General features: G+C 52.8%; 6 protein-coding genes across 6 annotated transcripts; 3 read left to right on the top strand and 3 right to left on the bottom strand.

Annotated features, from left to right (window-relative positions):
* PODANS_1_3480 (uncharacterized protein) lies at positions 1–1,078 on the bottom strand (the record flags this gene model as incomplete). The annotated part of the gene is made up of 4 exons (XM_001912510.1): positions 1–621; positions 725–764; positions 824–878; positions 940–1,078. Coding segments are annotated over 4 exons (855 nt in total), but the record flags the coding sequence as incomplete, so codon positions are not given.
* A 434-nt stretch (positions 1,079–1,512) lies between these two features.
* Positions 1,513–2,781, top strand: PODANS_1_3470 (uncharacterized protein; the record flags this gene model as incomplete). The annotated part of the gene is made up of 2 exons (XM_001912509.1): positions 1,513–1,647; positions 1,732–2,781. 2 exons carry the CDS (start codon positions 1,513–1,515, stop codon positions 2,779–2,781), a joined length of 1,185 nt encoding a protein of 394 aa, XP_001912544.1.
* Positions 2,782–4,918: 2,137 nt separating this feature from the next.
* On the bottom strand, positions 4,919–6,166 carry PODANS_1_3460 (uncharacterized protein; the record flags this gene model as incomplete). The annotated part of the gene is made up of 1 exon (XM_001912508.1): positions 4,919–6,166. One exon carries the CDS (start codon positions 6,164–6,166, stop codon positions 4,919–4,921), a length of 1,248 nt encoding a protein of 415 aa, XP_001912543.1.
* Positions 6,167–10,202: 4,036 nt separating this feature from the next.
* Positions 10,203–11,432, top strand: PODANS_1_3450 (uncharacterized protein; the record flags this gene model as incomplete). The annotated part of the gene is made up of 2 exons (XM_001912507.1): positions 10,203–11,068; positions 11,135–11,432. 2 exons carry the CDS (start codon positions 10,203–10,205, stop codon positions 11,430–11,432), a joined length of 1,164 nt encoding a protein of 387 aa, XP_001912542.1.
* Positions 11,433–11,624: 192 nt separating this feature from the next.
* PODANS_1_3440 (uncharacterized protein) lies at positions 11,625–12,372 on the bottom strand (the record flags this gene model as incomplete). The annotated part of the gene is made up of 2 exons (XM_001912506.1): positions 11,625–12,230; positions 12,280–12,372. The coding sequence occupies 2 exons, from the start codon at positions 12,370–12,372 to the stop codon at positions 11,625–11,627; spliced, it is 699 nt and encodes a 232-aa protein (XP_001912541.1).
* Positions 12,373–15,923: 3,551 nt separating this feature from the next.
* Positions 15,924–18,524, top strand: PODANS_1_3430 (uncharacterized protein; the record flags this gene model as incomplete). Its single annotated transcript, XM_001912505.1, has 3 exons — positions 15,924–16,355; positions 16,440–18,138; positions 18,223–18,524. 3 exons carry the CDS (start codon positions 15,924–15,926, stop codon positions 18,522–18,524), a joined length of 2,433 nt encoding a protein of 810 aa, XP_001912540.1.
* Positions 18,525–25,713: the final 7,189 nt, after the last annotated feature.

Here is a 25,713-nt window from a genome sequence, read left to right as displayed (position 1 = left end):
CAGGGCATCCAGCAGCCACTTGGCCTGGGTGATGATCTTGAATCCCAAATCTTCAATGTCAAAGGGGATGTCCTCTGGGATTTCAGGAACATAGGTTGTGAGGTTGCAGGTCGTCTTCACGCTACCTTCTTCGAGGATGATGCTGAAGGGGTCACCTTCGGCATTGTAGGATAGCGAACAAGTGCCGTTGCTCATGCCGAGGGTCTGGTTGGAGAAGGCGTCGGAGCGGTAGTTGCGGAGGTTGGTGCTGCGGTAGGGGTCAATGTCTGATCTGGCCTGGCGGGCGGCTGCGTCGGCGGCGCCAAAGATCTGAAGGGTTTCCAAGAGGGCGGGTAGAGATAGTTGAAATATGACCGAGGGGGGAGGGGCATCATCTTCGTCGTCGGGGTTGCCGTTGGATTCTTCGGGGGCGGGAATATTTGTGGTATACGAGGTAAAGAGAGATTTGTCCCAATGGGTGACGCCTTGCATCACTCTGGCGTGGTCGGTCGAGAAGCGGATTCCTTTCTCGGTGATCTCGACGTGGACTTTATTGGTGAAATTGATCGCTTTGAGTAGCTGATAGAGAAGTCTGGTTGAGCTGGTGACGGCTCGGAAGATAGGGGGGTCTGGTGCGTCCATCTTGGTCGGTGGGGGTGGTGGAAATGAGGAATGTCAAACAGGAATCGAATTGCTTTTGTGGGAAGGAAAGAATTATGGTACAGATTTCGAGGGTATCTTAAACGTAGACCCCGACCGCACAGAACATGTAAACCACACCAACCCTTTTGGATGTTAGAACGAATATCCCTATGGATCTGGACCAGGTGGGTGGAAAACGTACGCAAGCGACAACGACGCAGGCACAGCCAAAGTTGGGAGGCTCACTACAGACCGGTCTGTCGCAATGTCAGGGTTAGCAAGATGGTTTGCGCGGAGGAGGTGCGCGTGCAAGCATACTCAGAGCGAACGCGCCACTGAGGCCAAAGCCCAGGACCAGGAGAATGAAGGCCAAGAGAAACTGGTTGTCCTTGCCGATGGCGGGGGTGAACGGCGAGCCGGACGCAGCCTGCCAGACCTCGTGCAGTGAAGAATCCATGTGCTGTAATGGTGCTGGAGATGTGGTAGTAGACAGATGAAGGATGCAGAGTTGGTGATTGCCTGTACGGATAGGCTGTCGGTGCCAGCAGCTCTGGGACAGCTTCACTGGACGTGAAGCTGAAGCTCAAGAACGGGAACGTGTTCGAACCCCGAAACGGACTAGTGCCATTCTCCACAGGCAGCGGCCCCCTGTCGGTGGGGCAGCCCTGCAGTCGCAGCCGGGGCCAGGCGCCGCAGCAAGTGGCAGCTTCGAGAACCGAGATCCACTTCTCTCCGCATCATCATCGGAGCCATCGTCAATCGGTAACGCGACAACTTCCATCAATCCCCGGCGCTTGCCATCGAAATGAATGGCGCCAGAAGCTTGACAGCTTGAGCCGTCGCCCATATACAGCCCTCACTCGCTTTCATCCCGGAATCGCCGCGCGCAACATGGCTAAGGACACGAAGCGCAAAGCGACCGACGAGCCGACCTCTCCCACGGCGGCGAAGCGCGTCAAGGTCGACGAGTCAGTCGAGCCCGAGAAGAAGCCCCTCAAGGTTCCGGCAATCCCCTTTCCGGAAAAGGTATTTTCACTATTTGCTTTTTGTGTTCCTGCCTGTCCTGGGGCTGTCTACATGCCATAAGAAATATGCTAACTGACCCCTCAGCCAGCCGTAATCGAAGAGCGCAATGGCGAGATCGAGTTCCGAGTGGTCAACAACGACAACGAGCGCGAGAGTCTTATTATCCTTACCGGCCTGAAATGTATCTTCCAGAAGCAGCTCCCGAAAATGCCCAAGGACTACATTGCGCGCCTCGTGTACGACCGAACCCATTTGTCGATAGCCATTGTGAAGAAACCTTTGGAAGTGGTAGGAGGCATCACGTACCGGCCGTTCAAGGGCCGCAAGTTTGCCGAAATCGTATTCTGCGCCATCTCTTCGGATCAACAAGTCAAAGGCTACGGCGCGCATTTGATGTCTCATCTTAAAGATTATGTGAAGGCGACCTCTGATGTGATGCACTTCCTGACCTACGCTGATAACTATGCTATTGGCTATTTTAAGAAACAAGGGTTTACGAAGGAAATCACGCTCGACAAGTCAATATGGATGGGTTATATCAAGGACTATGAAGGGGGTACCATCATGCAGTGCACCATGCTGCCGCGCATCCGGTACTTGGAGATGGGTCGCATGCTGCTCAAGCAAAAAGAATGTGTCCAGGCTAAGATTCGGGCCTACTCAAAGTCACACATCATTCACCAACCACCAAAGCAATGGCAGAAGAACGGCGTTGCCCCGATAGACCCCTTGTCGATAGAAGCCATCCGCGCCAGCGGTTGGTCTCCCGACATGGACGAACTTGCCCGCCAGCCCCGCCACGGTCCGAACTACAACCAGCTTTTGCACCTCCTCAACGATCTCCAGAACCACCAGTCTGCCTGGCCGTTTTTGATGCCCGTCAATAGAGATGAGGTGGCAGATTACTACGACGTGATCAAGGAGCCGATGGACCTCTCGACAATGGAGACCAAGCTCGAGGCCGACCAGTACGCCACGCCGGAGGACTTCATCAAGGACGCCAAGCTGGTGTTTGACAACTGCAGGAAATACAACAACGAGACGACCCCGTACGCCAAGTGCGCGAACAAGCTGGAGAAGTTCATGTGGGCGCAGATCCGTGCTATCCCGGAGTGGTCACATCTCGAGTCTTAGTTGGGCGCGAAGCCACAGAAGCAGCAAAAGCCAAAGCGTGGGAGGGGTCGCCCACCGACAAGGGTTAGTTCGAGGAACAGTACTGTTGCGGCTCGGGCAGCGTCGGCATCGGCATCTTCACAGCAGCAGCAGCAGCAGCAGCAGCAAGAGGGTCAGCAGCAGCAGTTGGGGCAGTAGCCGGAACAACAGCCGGAGCAACAGCCACCTCGAGAGAACCGTCTGCCCAAAGATGTCGACGGAGATGTCGCAATGTGCGATGCAAGTCTGAAGGCGTTGGAGCTCAGTAATGCGGATGAGAAGCAAGGGGAGCAGCAGTCAGCGGTGTAGGATACCAAGCGTCGCTCTACGCGTCAACGGAAAGTTGCCAGGAGATAGGCGTCTTGAGCAAATCAGTGACCCATTTATCAGCATTATTTAAGGAGCTTGGGGGTTCAGGGTTGTGTTATGTCTTTGGCGTTTTATTTGCTGGGTGGTTGGGGCAGGATATCTATTTCTTTTTTGTGCGGTTATCAGGGTCAGGCTTTGGGTAGGTATAGGGTGGCAAATGTGTGTGTATGTATGTCTGGAGAATTTTGTTTTGGTAAGGGCACATGGTATTGAGATGCTATGAATTGTCTTTGTTTTGCGAGGTGTTATCTGCTCTAGTTGTTTGTTTATAGGAAACACATCAAGATAAATATGTACAGTGCAACACCCAAGCTGGGGGGCTATTTCTGTCCCGCCTCCCAACTGCGTGCCGGGAAGGAGATGGACAACAAATGGAAGAGTGCTGTTTGGAATACGACCATACATCAAAGATACCTAATTGATGGGCCTTAGCCCTAGCCTCACCCTCCGCCGTGATCTCGATTAAAGAGCCCTGATGGATCAGAAACAAATTAGCCCGAAAAGAGAAAAAAGACCCCAGAAATCGTAGTCCAACACCAACTCAGTAAAAGAGTTGTCAATATCCATCTTCCTGCTGGATGAACAGTTATCCTCGGAAATATGCACAACCGGCTAAATATGGTCCGTGCGGCGGCTGTCATACAGAGATGAAGCACAACGAGAAGGGTTTATGCAAGAAAAATCTTAATTATGCACCCTGCATAAACCTCCTCTCCCAGCAACCAGACACTTGGAGCCCAGCGGTGAAAACAAAACACCACATGAGACGAAATAGATAACATAAACCGACATATATCACCATACTCATCATGTACAGAGTGTGAGTGAGTATCAAGCATTACAACAGCGAGTACGGTAAAAGCCCCAGATAGATACAAAAGGGGACAGGTGTATATATATACAAACTAACAACCACCCCCTTTTTGCCTGCCGTGTGCTGGCCAAAAATTCTCTATGTACAACGAAAGCAACCCCCCTCCCTCCCCTATCTCAAACACCAAGTGTTGAGATGAATGCAGAATAAAGTTAGATATAATGATGATGATGATGATGATGACAATGACAATGACCAACTTCTAAAAACATTGCAAAAACGACACACACAAACATAAACAGAAAACAATCCAAAAAAATAAAAATAAAAAAGACAAAACACCATCATGCCCACCTTTCCCCGTCACCCTCCAAAAAGGAAAAATGTTTGATAGTATTCCCCGTAATAAAAAAAAACCGCTACACCTTATCTCTTTAATGCAGCCCATGCCTATCCCTCACCCTCCCCCAAACCACCCCTGAGATTTTATACAGCAAAAAACGAAAGACAACCACGCGCAATTTTTTTCGACAAACAATGTGTACGGAAAACAAACCCCCTTCCCCCCGCCTCCCTCAAAAAAAAAACCGGTTTCCAGGAACGCCAGCCAAGACGAGAAAAAGAATTCCATAGATAGATTATGTAATGGCCCTGGGTATCGAAAACGTGCTTTTTTTTCTTTCTTCTCTTCTCTCCCCCATTTCTCTTCCTCCTTTGTCAGTACAAATATGTGTGTACGTGTATGTATGTATGCACGGAAATGTTGCTCTCTGCTCCGGTCCTGCCTGAAGCAGACTGACCAAGGAACTCTCCTCAGCCCGCAAAAAGAAAAGATCGGGATGCTGAAAAGCGAGCATCATCTCGGCATGTCACAAAGGGGGATAACTCCGCTTCGTCGTCGTCGTCGTCCGTCATCTCCGTGAGAAAAACTCACACTCATTGGTGCTTGAACGCAAGGTCACCGGTCGAGAAGAGCTCAAAATGGACGCGCTGGGTCAGCACGCCCTGGCTCTTGAGGTAATCCGACATCTCCAGCATGAACTGCTCGGGACCGCAGATGAAGTACTCGGTGCCGCCGTGGTTGAGGTGGAGGTCGTCGGGGTTGACCTTGGCGAGGTCCATGCGGAAGTCGTAGTTGTAGTTTACCCCCACCACGTCGCTCCCGGCAAGGTGTGTCTTGAAGATGTTGGTGTGGAAGTTGGGGTTGGTGCGTCTCAGGTGTGTGATGTGCTCCTCAAACGGTACCGATTTCCTGGAGCCGTGGATCCACGAGATTGGCCTGTTGGGTTGTGTCGCAACGACTTCGTTGGCAATGGCGACCATGGGCGCAACACCGACACCGGCCGAGATGAGGACGATGGGGACGTTGCTGGAGTTGTTGGTGTCGAGGAAGAACTCGCCGGCGGGGTGAGAAACGTCGACCATGGTGCCAGCGGGCATCGAGTCGATCAAGAGGTTGGACACAACACCAGGATGAAAGTACGATTGTGAAACCGAGTTGGAATACCTGGCGCCTTCATCCCTCTTGACCGTAATGCGGTAGTAGTCAGGCTTCCACGCCTCACTGAGCGAGTACTGTCTTGACTGGAGATAGCCCTCCGGGCCGTTCACCCGCAAAGAGATGTACTGTCCTGGGAAGAACTTGGGCAACTTCTTGCCGTCCTGTGGCACGAGATAGAAGGAGTAGATATCCTCCGTCTCTGGCACCACCCGGTCAATCTTGAACTTGCGCCATGAGCTCCACGACTCAAAGTCTCTGTAAAGCTGCGCCTCCCGCCCAATGAGCATCTTGGCCAACAACCAGTACGCCTTCTCCCAAGCCGAGTGCACCTGCGGTGTCATTGCTGGGCCAAGCACCTCGGTGAAGGCCATGATCAGGTATTTGCCGACAATCTCGTAGTGTTCAGGCTGGATACCGAGAGAGCAGTGCTTGTTGCACATGCGCTCAAACTTGGGGATCAGCTCGCTGATGTGGTTGATGTTGGAGGCGAAGCTGAGGATGACAGAGGTCAAGGCACGCGGTTGCCGGCCATTCTTCTGGTTGACGCTGTTGAAGTAGTTGTTCAACTCCGGGTGGTCGCGAAGCATGTTCTTGTAGAAGATGGTCGTGATCTTCTCACCGTGCTCTCGGAGGGCCGGGATGGTGTCCTTGACCAGTTTTGATTGTTGATATGTGAGCGCCATTTTGAGCCAAATTGCTGCTGTCTGACGGCGTTTTGTGGGTGTTTGTGAGTATACCTCCCCTATCGAATGTGTCCCTTGGACTTATTACCACTCGGGATGATGATGGTGATGTCGAGGTGGAAGTTGGTCAACCGATAAATCGAGAAAACGAACGAACGGATGGACGGGGCGAGAAACCGGCGTGGGTGCCAAGCTGCTGCTGCTATTCTCTTGCTTGGCCTACAAATACTACAGAGCTGCTACTGTGTGAAAGACCAGCGGTCCTGCGGGCGCCGTGATGGGACATGGTGTTGACTATATACCACACAGGGTGAAACCGAAAAAGTGGAAATTGATGTTTTTTTTTTTCAAGGGCGCGGCGAGTCATAGTCCGGCCTAGGTCAGCTAGCTCGTACGATAGTCGCGGCTCGCAAGGATGAACCAGAAGATTACCAGATTGACATGTGTGCGCGAAGCGCTGTTTGGAAAAGTCTTTCCGTGTTGCGAGGGTCCCATCGCTGCCACTCGAGGCTGCCATGTGTCGTGCAGGGGGTGCTCCAGTCCCACGAGTTCCACTGCCGACACAACTTGGCGATGGCTTCAGCCTTGCGGGTCTGTGCCATGCCTGTCACAGGAGCCCATGGTCGCGTGGTTCTGTGCGGATTTTCGGACGCCACGCTCTTTCTGCTGCTCGAGAAGTCACCCATACGGGACTATTTGGAAATACACAATCTCCCAGCACGACGGAGCAGAACCGTCTCCCACCTAGTGCCGGCTATTCATGAGGGACCTAGTGATATTATCCCACAAATATATTGCCATAGTTTCCACTCTCCGCTCTGCCAAGAGGTCGATTGCTGGCTAGGCCACTGTGTCGTCGGGCTTGCTGCCGTTTTGTGCGGTTTTTCGAGGTTAATTTTTCTCCGAGCCCACCGGAATGGAATCGACGTCATCGGGATATGGGAACAGACAGGGATGGTGAATGGAATTTTGTCGATAGAGACAAATGAAGGGTTGACAGCAACGAGAGCCCGCTGTCACTGTCAGATTGCTGTCATATCCCCATCAAAAGAGTTGCACCGTGGCCATGGCTTGAGCCCGATAAATTCCGACGAACCATGGCGTAAAGTTTGACGCCAGCTCAATAGACGAAAGCGCTCTTCTCGTGTTGTTCAGGCAATCTCCAAGGGTCCTGGATGGAATGGCTCGAGTCGGGGTGCGGCGGTTCGGCAGAAAATCTAGAAGGACACAAATCGAAAGATATCAATGGAGAGACTGGACACGGGAGTTCAGGTACCCCTGCTGTCGCCTCACCCATCACCCACCGAGACCCTGGTCCATCATGGGGACGTCGCTTCGGCAATCCGCTATCGTATGACTTCGCCTGAAGCCTCGGTCATGGCTGTTTCTTTTGCTGAGGAAGACGTCGGCGCGAAACCTAGCGAAAGCCATGCAACTTGGCGGCTCCAGTTGCAAATCTCCAAAGAGATGAGCATCAAACGAGGTGTCAAGTCTCCATTTCTGTCAAAAAAGGAAAGCCGCGGGAAGCCACGCATGGCATGACGGATCGTTCCGTTCGGGCCTGATTGACGTTGCGGTTGGAGGGCTGGTGAGCTACGCCATGGCAAATCGTTCGAGAAGACGGTTCGAAGAGGCTAACGCAGACATGGTGAAACGTTGAATTGAGGGGAGAAGCGGTCAGCGGATTGCTGAAGACAGTTTGGCGCGTCAGCTAAGCATCATCAGCCTCCACACACAGGAGCCACTCTTTGCCCACTGTGCCAATGACCCTAACCCCCATCTGGCGACATGTTCACATCACCATCAGCCATTTCTGAAGGAATTCGTGACCATCTACTGAGATTCTCTCTCCACCAGAGATTCTTGCCGTCTTTCCGATCGCCGATTCGTGGCTTCTAGCTGTACCGGTATTCGTAAAAAAGCAAATTGCTACGGATGAGGGTCCACTGTCGGGAATGAATAAATAGAAGGCTATCTGCAGATCCCCCGATTCGAACGGCTGGGAACAACGTTAAACCACTCATCATGGCGCTGTGGGGATATGGATATCAGCAAGAAAAAAATGTCTGTTCGTGTTCCGCCCGTTGTGTAGTGTGCGGTGCCGTCCCGTCCGGAGACGGAGCTCCGGAGGTTGTCGTCAAGGCAAAGAGATCGGCGACCCGGCGGGTCTTCCCGAAAGCACCGATTCTTGGCCCGCACCGACACAACCCGAGTCCCTTTTGGGGAACCTTCCTCCTACCGTTGATTAGCGCGCTCGTCGCAGCTACGCCAAACCCCATGCTAAAGGAACCATCAGCACAAACCTATGCCAGGACCGGACATTGCTGCTGTTGCTGCTGGCGCCGCTTCTTTTGCTCCGGCTGGCTCTCTTTGGGTGCAAAAGGAGCATCCATACGAAGGCCGATAGTTCATGCTTATCAAGAGCAGCATGTTACAGTAGGCCGCTGAGTCATGATGAAACTCGGCCGTTGAGGTATTGGTGTTGATAATAGGACATAGGAAAGGCAAGGGCCGCCGCGGGATATTGAAAGGGGCATCTTGGAGGGCACCATGGCTCGTGCGGGTTGCCTGAAATACTGAAATAGCAATTCCATCGCAACTCGAGCCGGCGCAAAGAATGGGGGTTTCTTACGTACGGTCGCATGTCGGAGCCGGAAGGCGCAACCTGCATGCCGGATGGCCCCCCTGGACCGGGCACGCTGCGGAAGATGAGCCTGGTTTCGGAAGATTTCCAGGAGGGCTGACCTGCCTTTTAATTCCCTTGATCAACTCGCAACGAGCTCACGGAGATGCCGAACGCGGTTACGTTACCCGGCATGCAGAAGCGGGGGATCCGGGCTTGGCGACCAAACCCCTCCATAGAAAGAACATTTCAGCAATGTCTCGCGAAAATATCAGAGAACGGGGGAACGAGGTTCGCGATGGCCATGTCTCAACAGGAATCGAGGATATCGAACTGCGATATGGTGGGACAGAGAATACAGCTGCCGAGAAGGTGTGTACCACAAGATAAGTGGTCAGCGCGGGAATCATGGCGGGAGCGGCTTCAAATCTTTCCGGTGGTGTAGACAATGTCTATGTGGTGGGTAGGACAGCATCCGGCCCAAGCCGCGAGCCGGCTGTTTCTCTCCTGTCCTACCTCACACTTGCCATGGCTCGAGGGGCAGAATCTCCTCCATTCACAACAGACTGGTGATCGATGTGATGGTGGTAGAAAGTAACCCAGCCTGTTGGCTTCAAGCCAATAGGCGCGGATACAGCGAGCCAGTCGCGATCTGGACCAACTGGGGACCTGGTTCGGGATTTATCAAGGTGCATCTCGTGCAGGTTGACTTGTCACCTTGAGATGTACGCCGCTCGATCGGGACGCTTTGTGATAGAAGGACGCTGCTGAGAATCACACCCCTCTAGCTGCTTTCTCGACTTGCTGCAGCTATAGCTCCGCTCTCTGCCACTTTCGACATCAACTGTGCGAGCGGGGTGCCCGAACCACTGGCCGGCGTCATTCTACCATCAGTCAACATCATGTTGTGTGCTGAGACCACTTTAGGCCACGCGCCCAGATATCTACTACCCCTCGGCCCTTCCTCAAGAGGAAAACCCGTCGCTGCTCCAAAATCCAATGCTCCCTCGAGCTTTCCCCACATCGAAGTGATCGGCGTTTAGCTGGGCGGTCTCGAATCTGCATCTCGATGCCGTAGCAGTGAGAGGAGGCAACCACGTTTGATATTGCGTGCTACTGCGGTTCTTGATATGGTTCAGGCCCCGTTCTATTGGACTTGGGTGAGTGGGTAGGGTTGGATCTGAAGTTGACCGGTCCAGGGCCATCTCACCGGTTGCATGACACGGCGTTGTTAGCTGCACCGTATCCTGGGGTTGTGCCGGTTCGGACTTGAATCTGAGGCTTGAGGATCGAGTTGAGCTAGCAGATAGGGGCCGAGAGGGGAATCTGAAAGAGGAGGGTGATTGATCATCAGAACTGGCGTATGATGTGTACCTATGTGTATCAGATAGACTCGCCCTAAGATGTGGTCTAATGCAGGGACTTGAGAGGCTTGAGAGCCTATATAACAGTCTCCGTTTGTCATTGTTGCCTCGACTTCACATTCCTCCAAAGATAAGCGAGACAACTGCTTGCGACACAAAGCCTCCAGCAGACACACTCTCGGAAGCCCCCACAGACCCTCAAGAGAACAACACCCCAAGAACGCGTCATAAAGCCACAGAAAATGGCCTCCCTCCTCCCCAGAACTGCATCCAGAGCGGCCAGATCCATGACCTTGCGACCTGCCACCTCACTCCCCAGAAACAACCCACTTCATGGGCCCCGTCACACCACCACCATCCCCCTTCCCAACACCACCCGACCCTTCTCCTCCTCCAACCCCTCCAAACCGACCTAACCCAACCCCCTTACTCCCCGCCGTTCAAAGACCTCTTCTCCCTCCAAAACCACATCATCCTCATCACCGGCGGCGCCCGCGGCCTAGGCCTAACCCAAGCCGCAGCCCTCCTCTCCGCCGGCGCCAAAGTCCACGCCCTCGACCTCCTCCCCCCAACCCCCGAGTTCCTCTCCGTCCAGCAGTCCTTCCCCTCCGGCGCCCTAACCGCCCACCAAGTCGACGTGCGCGACCAATCCGCCCTGGCGACCATCGTCGGCGGCATCGCAGAAAAGGAAGGGAAAATCAACGGCCTGGTCGCCGCGGCGGGGATACAACAAGAGACGCCCGCGCTCGAGTACAAAAAGGAAGATGTCGACAAGATGATGGGGGTGAACGTCACGGGCGTGTTCATGACCGCGCAGGCGGTGGCGAGGGAGATGATTGCACGAAAGCAGAGGGGGAGTTTGGTGCTCGTGGGCAGCATGAGTGGGACGGTGGCGAATAGGGGGTTGATTTGCCCGTGAGTTTTTATTCCCTCTTTTCTTATGAGCATGCTTGGGGATGCTAATGAGATGATCATGAATAGGGCGTATAACGCCTCCAAGGCTGCGGTCTTGCAGCTTGCGAGAAACCTCGCCGCGGAGTGGGGCGAGCACGGCATCAGAGTTAACTCGCTTTCGCCCGGGTACATCGTCACGGATATGACGGCAGGCTTGTTCGACGCCTTTCCCGAACGGAGGACCGCCTGGCCGGATGCCAACATGTTGAAGCGACTGAGCTATCCGGAAGAGTACAGAGGCGCGGCCATCTTTTTGCTCAGCGAGGCAAGCAGCTTTATGACGGGGGCTGACTTGAGAGTGGACGGAGGGCACTGTGCTTGGTAAACTTGAGCTGGGGGTTGAGTTCAAAGATGGGTATCGTATGGTATTTGTACAGGAAGAGACGTCCTATCTCTTCGTTCTTCCTTTGGTTTCTAGTCTTACAAGAGGGAGTTCCAAGGGTCTGATAGCCTACGCCGGCAGGAGCAGGACTTGGTATAAGAAGTTGCTTTCTTGTCCCTTTTTACTTGCTTATGCTCATGAGGCGATGGAGAGAAAGTCCCTTCCGAGCTTAGCCACGACCCCCTTTTTCAGCCCTAGTTGTTTCTCAATCGCCTGGTCTGACTCGCCCTGTTCACTCAGGACGAAGATCTTCTTAATGGTGCCGATATCCAAGAGCTCCTTCCCTTGATGAGTAGACTTGCCCCAGTCCTCCATCTCCCGCTTTGCCTGTTCCTCTAGCCGCCTGCGGTTTTCCAGCGCTCCAAGAGTAGGGTTGTTCTTCGCCGAGGGAAACAGGGGGCCGGAGATGGACTGGGAAATGCCTGAAGCGTCGACTAGCGGCGATGCTATTGAGGAGGGGGAGTATGTTGGGTTAGGCTGGACAGCGCCCATTTGTTTGAGGCGCGAGGCAAAAGCGGTGGATGGGTAGTCTGAGGGGGTCTTGTCTGGGTTTGCGGAGTAGGAATCTTGTTTCGAAGATGGAGAGGGTCGACCGGCGGCTTTGGGTAGGTTGTTAGCACATAATGTTGGTTGGATATCGGTTGGAAAGGCAGTACTAACACTCATTCTTCGTGACAGAGGGCCGTGGCGCAAGTTGAGTTGTGGACTTTGGGGGTACAGCCTGTGCTTGCGCTCGAGATGCTGGAGATGGCGCTGGTGGTGTTGTTGATTCTGGAGTTGCATTTCTCACAGCTGTGAGAGATGAGGGGGTCGCTGATCCTGGAGCTCTGGTCGGAAACTTGCGCACAGCATTCTGTGCTGGTTTGGAGCTTGCGCCGCCCATTTTGAAGCCGATATCTTCAGGGAAATATCGTGCTTGGAGAGAGTCAAAGTTCGCAACTTTTCCGTTTTGCGATTGGCGATGGGGTGCAACGTCATTGATGACAGAAAGAGCTTCAGCCACAGTCTATTTAGTGCATGTGGCTGATTTTTGAGCTCTCGCCACCTCCTTAGGTAAAAAAGGGGTAATCACCACCATCATCACCTTGCATCCAAATTAGATGTGAGCTAGGTCAATGCTTTTTGAAATGATGATGAGTGCGTTGCACATTCTATTTGAGTTATATTACTATAGTTCGTCTACGAAGCTAACTATCCGAGTCAAAGCCCTCTAAATGTGCGTATGTCTAAAGGTACCTACGGTACCCCATGCGTCTTCGTTACAGACGAAATGGGCTTGAGTAATTGATGTTGATTTTGAAATCTTCGTTATAAAATCTCGTTATCTCAACGACGTTCTTACTTTCCACTCTCTGTGCCACCAGAGCTGGAAGGGACGGTTCCTGTCACCCTGTCGGTTGCCTAAGCTGCCCTCTACCCCCTCCACTCTCACTCCAGTGAACATGTTTAGCGCAATAAGATTGGATTCACCATCGAAATAATTGTCAAAATTCGCAGGCCCAGCCGCACCCTGGAGACATAATAACTGTCAGTAATTCTTTTGTCCAGGGCGTGGGCTGTAAAACGCACCAGCAAGGACAGGACATGACCATGCTGTAGCCATGACAGTGACGAAGGTATCAACCACCCTTGTACAGGATTCATTTCGATGTATTCTGCCGTGGCGGCCGCCAGCGGTCGTCGTTCTTCGGCATTATTCGAAACAATTGGCCCCAGACTACCGTAAAAGGTTGTTACGGTGAGCTGAAATAAAAGGCAGCTTATCAGGCAGCAATGTGCCTTCGATCCACGAATCAACGCAACAACCACGGCCTCATAGTCTTCTTTTCAAACAAACGCGTCAAATCACCTGTGTCTGCCCTACATGCGGGAAGACGTGGCGGTGATATGTCCTCGCCTCCCTCCCCACGGTAGGTCTGCAGCCACCCCCGGAGCATCGCCAGATCCGGCCAGTTGCAGCGAGCGAAATAGCATTCTCGACAGATTCTTTGTTTAATCACCAATCCTTCTCGCGTCTCGGCGTGTCTCGATAGCCGCCAATGGCTTCCGGAGGGAGAACCAACAGCCGATCTGCAGAAATATGCATGTTGGCCCAGAACATCAACCAACAGCACACGTGGGTTTGCTGTTGTTGTACCGGTACCAGTACTGGTACATCTCCCACCTGATCACGGATACGCATAGCACTTGAAATTACAGACAAGTAACAGACAAGCAAGCACACCACAACCCCATACAATCTTCGACTCATGGCACCACACCCTCTGTATCGAACCGATTCGTCAGCCGTTCCTGCAAGCCAGAGCATGCTACATGCATCAAGGGGCCAGACCGTGATCTCATCTCCTAGGGCTGCGTCTTGGTTGTCTATCATCTCCGCCTGGGCGGCGGAATTCATCTCCACGTCGGCAACCCTCCTCCATGGCTCTGGCCCATAGCCATGGACTATTGGACAGCAGCAACAGGAGATCAACATGGAACAGGAAAAGTCTCCGGGCCGCTATTAGTGATCAGGGTGAATGATGGGGCGAGGACGCCCATCTTCCAGCCTCGAGGAACCCAGACGCAAAAGTCATTTTTGGAACTTTGCCATACTGTGCAGATACAACACAGGGAACACAGTGCTGATGTGCTGTGAAATTGCGACGTGGTTGTTCTCAGCACCATCACTCGGCCACCTTCACGAGACCCCAAGCTCGTAGCTGTTTCAAATATCACTCGTCGAACCAGGGGTACAAGGCGATGAAAGATGGTAGCCGCGAGAACCAAGTGCGGCGGAGGGGAGCACCATCAAACTGTGCCAGGTATTATTTCGGGTACCAAACTCCAGGATGGTCGACTGCTGCCCCCCTCACAGATCAACGGCTTTGACCGGTCGGGGAGATCGGCGAGGAACTTGTGACGAACCTTGTTAGCATAGCAGCCGAGACGTTACGGATACTGGAAGTAATAAGTTCCTATGTGCAGACCACTGCAGTCCAACCAGGCAGCCTGAAGGGTCTTCAAGATAGTGCGAAGGGTGGCGGTGACGAGAAAAGTAGAATAAAACCATTGCTCCTGGATATCAGGCCTCCACCAGAGTGCCCAAAAAGGATATATCTTGATGGAAACAAGAAGGCGGCCGCAGTAATTAACTGATCTCCGTACGAGCAGACCACTTGGATATGCGCGACGTGGTGAAAGATTGCCTGCTGAATTCAGAAGTCCTCGGAAATTAATTGCCATGATGCCTTTGAGTTTTGCCAAACGTGAACATGATAGCTATTTCGACGAAAGGGCTGTTGATAAGGCGCAACGCGCCCAACGTCAAGACGGTTTTGGGTGACGGAAGAGCGGTAATCCACAGAGCAATTGCGCCATGGCTAACGATCGCCGTCACCGGCCGCTAATTGTATAAGACGATTGAATAGCTTCCTGTTCGGGAAGAGTAGGAAAAGAAACGAAGCTAATGGATACCCACTTCAGCCTTGCGGGGAGGTTGAAGTCCGAAGCCAAAGATCTCATATGAACCCCTGGCAATCCAGTCAGCTCTCTCTCTCTCTCTCTATGTCTGTGTTCTATTGTCACTGCAGGTAAATCTAGGTGGCGTTACAAAAGGTGGACGGGAAGACATTGATATCAATCAGGGTTAGGGTTGTGAACCAAACCACCCTATCCCAACATCATCACCACCTAGAACATGGATTGACTTGGATTGGGCAAGTGACCTGATGCAGGAGGGATCCTTGGCAAAGACTCGGCGTGGAGGCACAATGGCCTTCTTGTCCCACCAATGTCGTTGACGACTGCTGTGTTTCTCTGGGTAGCCGTGTGCCAGGAATGTGTTGTCTGAGATGGGCAGTGATACGCACCACAGATTAAATGTCAACGACGAGAACGACTCTTGGAGTGATTGACATGGCGACATGCAGGGCCCATTGCTGCACACGTGGAGGGGAGCAACCGAGTCATCCTGTTGTCGAGATGAGGCCAGCTGGCGGCCAATCAGATGTTCAGATCAATCCCCGCACTTTTTGAAAATCTGTGCTGAAGCTCCCCCCGCTCGTTTTGAGTCCCCGCCCATACAAGGAAAGGTTTGGCGGCCAAAGACTGACCAGCCTTCCGTAAATCGGCTTTTTCACCTCCAGAACTCGCACATCGCAACGCGCGAGACCGGACCACCTAGACCACCCGTCTGCCCGTATACGTAGTCTTGTTACTTGCCGCGGCCATCAGCCTATCTGGATACGTCCCGTTCCGTCACGGCCGATTGGGAGCCCACGAGCCCACACACGTCTGATCGCCTGATTACACCGACATTGGCCCCCCCCCCCACCACCACCCGAGACCACCCGGAACACCACTGCCTGCCTTGCTACTTGCTATCGAGGCCTTGGGTCGCCTTAAGTGAAGTTGGATTGGGCCGACATCGACCAGACCTGATCTGCCGGCAGCATGGAAAGCCCCGAGTTTGCGGCTGGCATGCGGAGCCATGGCGCGAACGGCGCTGGTCCTCACAAGCGGAAACGGAGCATCATCGACAGCAGCCCAGCTAGTCTGCTGGACAACGACCACGACGACCAAGACGACGACCACCATGTCACCGAGCGTGGTGATGCCTCCCCCGAGGCCAAGGGCCGCCGCCTACCCGGTGTCAAGCGTGCCTGTAATGAGTGCCGCCAGCAGAAGGTGAGAACAGCATCTCGCTTACTTTCATCCCCAGGCCCAGGGTCTTCTGAGTCATCATCCCATCCACATCCAACCGTCAACCCGGACCCGGTGCCGAGTCTGGCCCCGAGTCCACTTGTCTATATGCCCCTAGATTATACTCTGGCTGCCGGCCGGCCGTCTCCGTTCTCCGGCCCGGTCTCCGGAGCGCACCCTCCCGTCATCTGTTTGGCGTTTTGTGTCTAGTAGTAGTTTGCTGTTCGTTCTCGACTAACCTCTGTATCCGTATTCTCCCCCGTCCAGCTGCGCTGCGATGTCGTCCAGGATCCCTTTCAAGGCTGCTCCAGGTGCAACCGCCTCAAACTCGAGTGCAAGATCGAGTCCAACTTCAAACGCATTGGCAAAAGGTCGAAGCATGCCGAGATGGAGAAGGAGATCGATAAGCTACGTCGTGCCGTGCAGGCGGCTAAGGCCCAGGGCTTTACGGTTGAGGAAGATGATGAGGCTATCCACTCGCAGCTGCAGTCCCCCGTCGTCGCCAGCCAGTATACGCATACCCGCAATCCGTCCCTGATGGGTTCTGACGAAGCTGTGTCATCCTTGCTCCATCTCAAAAGGGGCGGCTCCTATACGATACCTCGCATTGCCCGCGAGCTTGACGACTTTCGAATCACAGAAGAACATGAAAGTCTGCTGTTCAGCCAGTTCTTCAACTGCTATCATCCATTCTTACCATTTCTGAATCCAAACCAGACACCAGACCAATACTATCAACAGCACCCGTTACTGTATTGGTCCATCGTTGCGGTTGCGAGCAGGAGGTTTCTGCCCGATCCCACCATCCTCACCAAACTCTCGGGTCCCCTGACAAGATATCTCTGGACAACCATCGGAGAGGTTCCACAGAGCTACTACGTTGTCAAGGCGTTATGTCTGCTCTGCACATGGCCGTTGCCTACCAGCACTACATCATCCGACCCCACGCACATCCTTTGCGGGGTGCTGATGAAGATTGCCACCGGCATCGGACTGCACCGGCCCAACCACATCAACGACTTTTCTCGAGTCGCCGTCGAACTCAACAATGATGGCCTGCACGACCGTATCAAGACTTGGGCAGTGTGCAATATTGTTGCACAGACGATTGGTACAGGGTATGGTCAGCCGGCTTCAACGCTGTACGACTGGACGTTGGCTGTTCGCGGCGGCGAATCAGGACTTTTCTCTTTGGGGCCCGAGCTGGAGGCAAGGCTGCAAATAGAACGCTTCTGCGACAAGGTATCCAAAGAGATGTATAGCAATGCCAGCGACCCCAGAGGTGTCGCGGGCGACGAACACCGCGCCATGTTGATGCGTGTGTATCGTCGCGAGTTCAACGAGCTCCAGGCTTCCATTCTGTCACAGAACCTCTCACCCATCATTAATCTTCACTTGCGGGCAGCAGGTCTTCATCTCCGCCTGGCTGGCTTCTTTGACTCCAGTAAAACACCCGCGTACCTGGACGACCTGATGGCTCTTTGGCGGGCCACCACCAGCTATCTTGACTACATTCTGGAGGGCGATTCGCAATCGCAGTCGCAATGTCCCCAAGAGTATCGGTACCAAGTCCGCGACTCCTATTTCCTTCAGTATGCTACCAACTACATTCAGCAAATGCTGGTCGCAGCCGGGTTCGCTTTGCTCAAACTTATGCGATCCTTCTTCGCTAAACAGATCGACTTTGAGCGGGGCAGAAACCTGTTCCACGGCGCCATTCGAGCCATCAGAACCACCAGCGTGATTCAAAACGACTTGAACTGGCGGTTAGCCGAACTGATGGTGCAGATTTGGAACGGCGCTCGTATCGACGCCATCAGCCCCTCATTCCAGGCCAACGATAACCCAGAGATCGACGACAGCTTGCAGCTAAAAGTCCGGTGCCGCCATAGTATGAGCTTGGTATTTGACTCGATTTGGCATTGGCGAGAAGAGTACCAAGCAAGAGGTCGGGGTACGCTCGATGGTAAGTTTTGATGCTTTTCTTTTGCCTGCTCTTTCTTTTCCTCCCTCCCCTACCGAATCGCTCCAAGCTAAATGTCCTTGGTAGCTCTCAAGCAGCCTACACATCCTGATTCAGCTAATGAATCATCAGCCTCTTCGACTCATCTCGACACCACTTTAGCTCCTCCACCGCACAGCATCCCCGCAAACTTGGGAATCGCAACGTCGAACGGCGCCCTCACGCCCAGCGCAGGCGGTTCCGCCCTCGGTGGTGGCGGTGCCATGCTGGACGGTTTGCCCTATGGCAACGCCACCACCACCTATGATGTCTGGGATCCACAGCACTGGATGCTGGACGGCTTGATCGACTTCAACTACACTTTTGTCCCTCCCATCGATGCTAATTAGTGTGCCGCTCATGGGAAGACCGACACATCGTCAGTTGTTGTAAGAAATACCTAGCTTGCGAAAGCAAGCGCACAGCATGGTTGGTTTTGCCGTCACTTTTGACATCTTTTTTGGGCAGATTGTTTCTTTGAACGAAGTACATGTTTTTTTGTTTTCTTTTCAAAACCTCTGCGCTTCTGTGGTTATTATTTTTTATGAAATACCCCACCACTATATTTTGGCGCACATAGTAATGAAATGGGTAATTTTCTGGTTGGGATCTGGTCAGGTGGTCAGGCAGGTAGTGTTATAACATTGGGTTTTGGTTATGGTCGGAAAAGAAAAGCACGGGTTCAAGTTTGAAAGATGGAAAGGAGTAACCTGTAGAGGGTTGTTCGAAGCGAGAAGGATTGGCGTGAATTCATCATATCAGAGCCAGTTGCACAAGCGGAGCACGAGAAGAATGATACAGCACCTACTCATAGCAAGACCGCCGGTGTGTTTGTTGTGAGCAAGGCTTATATGACTGCATTCAAGAGCCCATTCTAGGAGCACCTTTCCAGGTTTCCAGGTCTCGTTCAAGCACATGCCAGACAGCCTCATGTGTCACAGCAGGGCCGCTCCCGCCTGAGACTCAGCTCTCGGCTCGGTCATGTCTCAGTTCTCCATGACTGGATAGCAGTGATACCTCCAGCCCCTTTCTTCCCCAGGTCTTGCCTCAGGGGGAAGTCGAAGGATTGGCGGAGGTGGTTTGGAGGCATACTTCTAAAACTGCCGTTCCCCTACCAATCTCATTTTAGATCGCCCGCTCTTCTATTATTTTCCTCCTTATTACAAAACGTTCACTGCCCATTCCCTCCCTTTCCATTTTTATCAGTTTGCTTTGATGAGGGAAGATTGCATGATTGGATCACAACAAGTCAATTTCACTATTTTGATCCTCTTTTGCTTCTTGTTTCCCTTTTCAGACTTGAGAGTGGTTTGTTGCTATCTCTGAGGGGCTGAACCGCGCTCGTAATTGCTTGCTACCCGATAACGTAGATTGATCCATCTCGGCAGGCGGTGGTAAGGTAGTTATCATGAACACACACACAGCCACACACTGACCTCTCGGTAAGGTAAATTTGCAACCCTGAAAATCTGCCTCATGATACAGGCCACCACCACCACCACCTACCTCACTGCGCCAGGCCGCGCAATTCAAGCTTCGTACACTTTAACCAGACAGAATGGACGGACAAGACCGCCAACAACCACCGCCCGCCTGCCTGCCCTTGTTGTTCATCCCATGTCTCCGCTCAAGTGTCTCAACAGCGCCGCTTCTCGCGTGGCGACCTCGCCGCCGCCCCAAATCCAAGATAGGGAGGATTCTGGAAGGGTGAACTAACAAGGTTGGTAGCCCACCGCGGTGAAGGCCGGTGAGCTACTTGAGCTAACAAGAGACGGGAGGGCGCATGGCAGACGTTGGGGGGGGGGGGGGGGGAGGGGGATGAGCTAGCTTATTGTGAATGTGTTTGTTTATTCCCGGGTAACAGGATATCATACTTGTTTCGAATGGAATCAAGCCTTGTGCGCTCCAAGCCGTCGTCACCTTTTCATCATGTAGAGATCTTGTGTTCGTATGGCGTGCCGCCCCCAAGATGCTGCAATGACAACGCTGCTGTGTTTAAGCGCCAAGACAGGATGTTAACCTCTGATGGAATATATCTCTTTTCAGAGCAAGAAATCTAACTGGTCGATCTGCTTTTGGGGTTAAAGCAAGCAGGTACAATGCCAGCACTAGGTATTTTGCGTGGGTGAGAAAAAGAACCTCCTCTCTTTCGGCAATGACCGTTGCGGCGGCGCTGGGGGTGCCGCCGGGCGGTTATCGAGAGCTAGAGCTAAAACTGTTTTAGTGTGCATATGTAGTGTAAGTGAGCAGTGGTGAAAAGGGGAGAGGGAGGGAGAGAGAAAAAGTGCTACGCCACACCCTCGCAGGCGTTTTCTTGTGTGTTCTCTCTCCCGTGCCGCTTCTAGAACACGAAAATTGTCTCTGGAAGATGTTGTTGTTGTTGTCTGGCGACCCCACGTTGCATGCATTTTCGTTTGGTCTTACCGCCGGCTCACGGCACGAAGAGGCAGTTGATGTTGTTGATGTCCACATGCTTCATGTATGTAAGGTGCTTTTCTCGCTAGGTAGCCCGGCAGACATCAACAAATGTGATTTTGAGGGTCGCTATTGGACATGGGTATACATGTACCTTACCCACTTAGCCCTGCATTACCCTGTCTCTTGTGCAGTCATATCATACTATACTACCGGAATGGGCTTAAGTGTGTAAATAACAAAAGTGCCAGGAACAAAAGGACCGATCAGCGAATAATACAGCGGCAGCTAGCTACCCTGTGAGCGGGATATGTGAGGGCGTTGTTGTTGGCGAGGCGGTTAGTGTAAGGTATCATCAGTCTACCCATAGACAGGAACAGGAGAGAAGCTAATGAAGTCGAAAAGGGAGATAACCCTCGAAAAGTTCCCCGTTTGTTTTTTCAGGGATTGAATATCAAATTGGTGAGTTCATGCCTCTCCATTGTCGTACCATGAGGTTACCGTAGATATGCACAGTTCCATTTTGTTAGTCTGACAAGAGGGAAGAGTACGTATACCCATGTCTGTTGAACTCTTGTAGGTAAGCACTATCGAGCTGCAATGGTTCGTCGAATCGTATATTCGAGACTAGAGAGTGGATGATGTTGGAAGCTACAGTTTTTGCAACAGAGTAAAAAGTGTAGTAGTTGTTGGGCGCCGGTCACATCGTCGACTTGCTGGAGAGGCAGCTCAACGGTCACCCGCGGGTGCCGATACCACCAGTTGTTCATCATCACCGCTTTATTCCCCGTCAACCACTCACATGATGACAAACTTGCTGCAGATAGGGGACAACGCCATGCCCGTTCGGTAACTCCTAGGGCTGAAACATAAACCTGTGGATGGTCGAAAGCGGCCGCAGAAAAAGCCCGCTTTCGACTCGTCTCGGCTTGCTTCGAAGGATATGTCGGTTTTCGTCCTAGGTTGTAGCATACCTAGTAGCTCCTCGATAGTGAGATTTGCGGTTGAACAATGTTCATACTGTGTGGACTTTGACAGCATGCTTGCCTTCACAAGCAGTCTGAAAGTGAAGTGTAATAAGCTCGATCTGCAGCCAGTCCAGGTGTTGCTTTGTGGTCGACATGATGAAGATCATCTGATCAGCTGATCCTCTACTATGCGGTGCTGTCAGTCGTATTTCGATGGACCATGGCTGGCCGGATTTAAGGGGCCAGACCGGTGAGTGGTCGTAATTACGGTATGGTATCAATGATACGGCTGCTTTGTAAGGGTTCAATGACTGAGTGGTCACGCGTGACGTTACCACCAAGCTACTTCAGAGTCTGGTACAACAGGCGAGGTAAATGATCCTACCGGCGCTGTCTATCCTTCCGACTCCTCCCATCATAGACCCGAGCCCGACCGGTCAGGCGGAAAACTCTCCGGAAGGGAGTGGTGAGTATTCGAAGTGGTTGTTGAGGTTGCCTGATAATCGCTGTGACGAACTTGTGTTGTGTGCGGATAGGTACCCTCCCTTTGGCAGCCTCAGTTCAGTAGTGAGCTGCTTGCCTGTCGATGATGAGTCCCCTGACTGTCGCCTGGAAGTCTGGTTCCAAAAGGCGGCAGTTGCTGCTTCCCAATCACCCAGCTCACAGTTCCGCCGAACCTCCGTCTTTCCCCAGACCCTCACTCCCACACGACAGGTCAGATTCCCCGGCCCCCAGGTTTTCTCTGCTGTACGTGCCTCTGTATAAGGTACAGTCAAGTAACTGGTAATGTGACCTCCCCTTGCCGCGGCTTGTGGCTGCTCTAATGCAGGAGACATGCTTGTTTAGCTTGTTAGGCGCGCTTAAGTTTCTGCAGTCAGAGGATCAAGGTGCTTAGTCTGCTTCATTTCCCATCGAACGGGGCCGCATGGGACGAGTGAGATTCTTGTTTCCTTCGGCGGGGGGGGATGGGGGTGCGCCTGTTGGGAGCAGAAGGGTGTGGAGCGGGCGCTTGTTTTTCTATCCGAAAATGAAAACGGGCAGAGAACCAACAGCATCTTCTCCAACGCCCCCACCACATGACTCTAATCATCCATCAGTTGACGACAACGTGGCGCTAAATCTTGGGTTTATCTGGCTTGACCTGTTTCTTACTTGCTATTTGATGTTTGGACGGAGTGAAGCTGCAGAATCAACCGGCCGTCCACGCTGAGAGAACAGTGCGAATGGACTAGCTCTAGGGACGGTCAAGGAAGCAAGTCGGTAGCGAGTTTCATCTTGATCTTGACGGGTAAACTGCGGATAGGGTTGGATGGCCCTTTCCTCGACGATCGCCCGCGAGTCAGGGAACCAAGAAAGATGCCATGAGGCCACAACCGGCCCGGGGTTACATCCCAGATAGGTTATGTGTGTATCGACTGGGACGGCGGCATGATAGATGCAGAGGGGCCTGCATTGAGTTGATATTGATGCTGGCCGTGACAACGGTGATGCTAAAAGGGGGAAATTGGGACCGTAATGCACATGAAGAAGTCTCATAGGACACTCATGTACACCGAGAAGATCACCATGGACGACAACCATTATTCAGGCCCCCAAGCAGCTTGATCAATGGTGGAGAGGGCATGCAGATACATCGGGGCCTCCAGAATTAGGTATGGTCTCACAAGGACAACTACAGCCCCGTGCTGATATTCGAAGGATTTAGGCTCCTCAGGCACTGGCGGTTCATTCTGGATATGTCCGCCCGAAGGCCGCAGACATGACGGAACGTGGACAGACCAGAGAATGATAACACCTCCGTATGTATCCGCAGTGACGGGAAAGGCTCCAGCCTCCCGACCACGATTACATACGCGTCCTCTGGTGACTATGCCCTTTCTTCTGAATTGTTGATGACTGCATCTGCAATGTGATCCAATCGTCCTGCTTTCTGTCTCCGTATAGCACACGGCAAGACAGGCAGCAGGGGCCTCTGCAGCGCGAATTGGTTGTTCCACGCTGGAGGGAACCGGCTCCGGAGCAAATGACCGCACCAAGGCGAAAAGAAAAACCCTGAGAAGATGGTGATGCTTCCGGCCCCCATGTCTGCCCGAGAACCCACTGCCTTGCAGGGCGTCTACCGAAGTGCTTGTGCCCATCTGATAGGGCAGCAGCAGTGGAGTAGGGACGGAACCCTCTCATAAGGCGCGGCCGCCAGCACGATTCCAAAGCAGCAGACGAATGTCTATTCGCGGCAATCGATTTGACTCCAAACCAACTGTGGCTTGTTAAACATGACCAGGTGCTAGCCTCCTGCTTGTGAGGCTCTCTCCGAGGTTACCAAGCAATGGCAGGCTCTCCTTGGGACTCGCGACGTCTAGCCACAAAAACAGAGACACCAGGGGGGCTCTGATGATCGATGAGCGGAAGATTAGGGTTGCGCCACCGAGCATTGAGGCGAGTAGAGTGAATGGTCTGGTTTCCGTCTCGGCGGGAGGGCCTTCCACTACCCCAGTGAGGATCAAACCCATCGCCGACCATCTCGGGTCCTTGACCTCGGTGCCGCCTTTCAGCTTCTGGGGGGCAAGGGTCGACAACACTCGCTGTTCAACTACGCCGCCGGTAATTTCCAGTATATGTCTGGGAATGTAAATAGTTTCTTCATAGAGAATGAGGGGATTGTGAAGAAGTCAAAGGGATTCTTGAATCCAATGAACAATCTCTTGGTCTTGTGCCAAGATCTCGCCCATATGATGGTCAAAGAAACAGCGCCGCAGGCTTCTTTTCCAGCAGTGTAGGTGGTTAGAACAAAAATGATCATGCTTAATCCTCCTTTGTCCGACACCTTGGGCTTGGGAAGTCAGGAAAAGAGAACCGAGAACCAAGCGGGGACGAAGAGAGACCCTGCAATTCGACAGGCCACAGAGATTGGGGCATAACTGTGAGTGAGAGGTAAGAATAAAGGCTGTGTAGTGGGCCCGCCAAGTACAGTGACATGCTTCTGGTTTTGAGCTCGCTGGTAAGCATCACAGCCGGACGAGAACCGCACATGTTCCAGTACGTGAACCAGCTTTGGTGTTCATGGGCTGCTCTGAGAGAAACCGACCAATCACGGACCTTCTTCTGTAGAAGGAAGTTCGATTCTTGGAGGGGCTGGCCAATAGGAATAGAGGACTCAGACGCTGAAGGTTGGCGGGGCTGACAAATGATTCGGCAATGTGGACTGCTGTTTTTGTAAGACCATAGCCATATTTCAAATATCGATACCACTCAGCTCCACCTCATCTTGAACAAGCATACGGGTGGCGACGACGACGCTTCAATATGTTGGGTTGCCGCCTGGTATCAGTCGGCGTGAATAAGACCACTTTTTGTAGTTTTGTAGCTTTTCTATGGCTCCGGTTTGACAGGGCTGCATGATACTTGTACTAACCCTCGCTGGCCTCAGCCTCGGTGACTGATAGGACGTGAGCAACTGGCTGCATGGTCAGTGTATGTACTGAATCATGGCCGGCTAATTGTAAATGTTAGAGTCACCGCAACACGCGGTTGATCTTCTCAATTCCGATCTTTAATATCCTCCCGAGAAGGCTTGAGGGCTTTTCGATAGCCGGGTGTGTGTGTTACGTGGAATGACAGTTGCACAAGCAAGCCTTGTCGCACAAGCTTATCTTGAACCGCGGAGCAGCGCTCTCTACGACGAAGAGGACCTAGCTTTCGTTACACGACTGCGGGTAGGAGCTCGCCATCTTTCGTCCACAACACTCTGTGACGCGCCTTCGCTTCTGCTGGGTCTCTATTCCCAATGTTGTGCAACAGGGTCATCCTTCAACTTGGTAAAATCGAACAGCCACCGTCAGCGACACTGCCGTGCTTGACGGATGGTGATGTCCCGAGGCGACGAATATTCGAACTGAGGGGTAGCAGATAAGGGCGGCGGTGTGGAGATCAACTCGATGGGCAAGCTGTATCCAGTCGCAGTCCATGAGAAGGCCGGATGTCAACCCTGGTTTCCCCGTCTGCATCTGGGTCCGAAGCACTGGACACGATAGGCCTATCCAACAGTTGTGTGGATCAACAACTTGGTCGTGATGATAATCTTTGTCCATGGGCCCCATGTCGCATTGATACATCGATTCTGACAAGAGCACCAAAGACGGGCCGACGCGAAGCCAGT

Source organism: Podospora anserina, chromosome 1 (assembly GCF_000226545.1).
Source record: "Podospora anserina S mat+ genomic DNA chromosome 1, supercontig 1".
NCBI lineage: Eukaryota > Fungi > Ascomycota > Sordariomycetes > Sordariales > Podosporaceae > Podospora > Podospora anserina.
The sequence above is the reverse complement of the archived record's forward strand: the minus strand, read 5'-3'. Positions and strand labels throughout refer to the sequence as shown.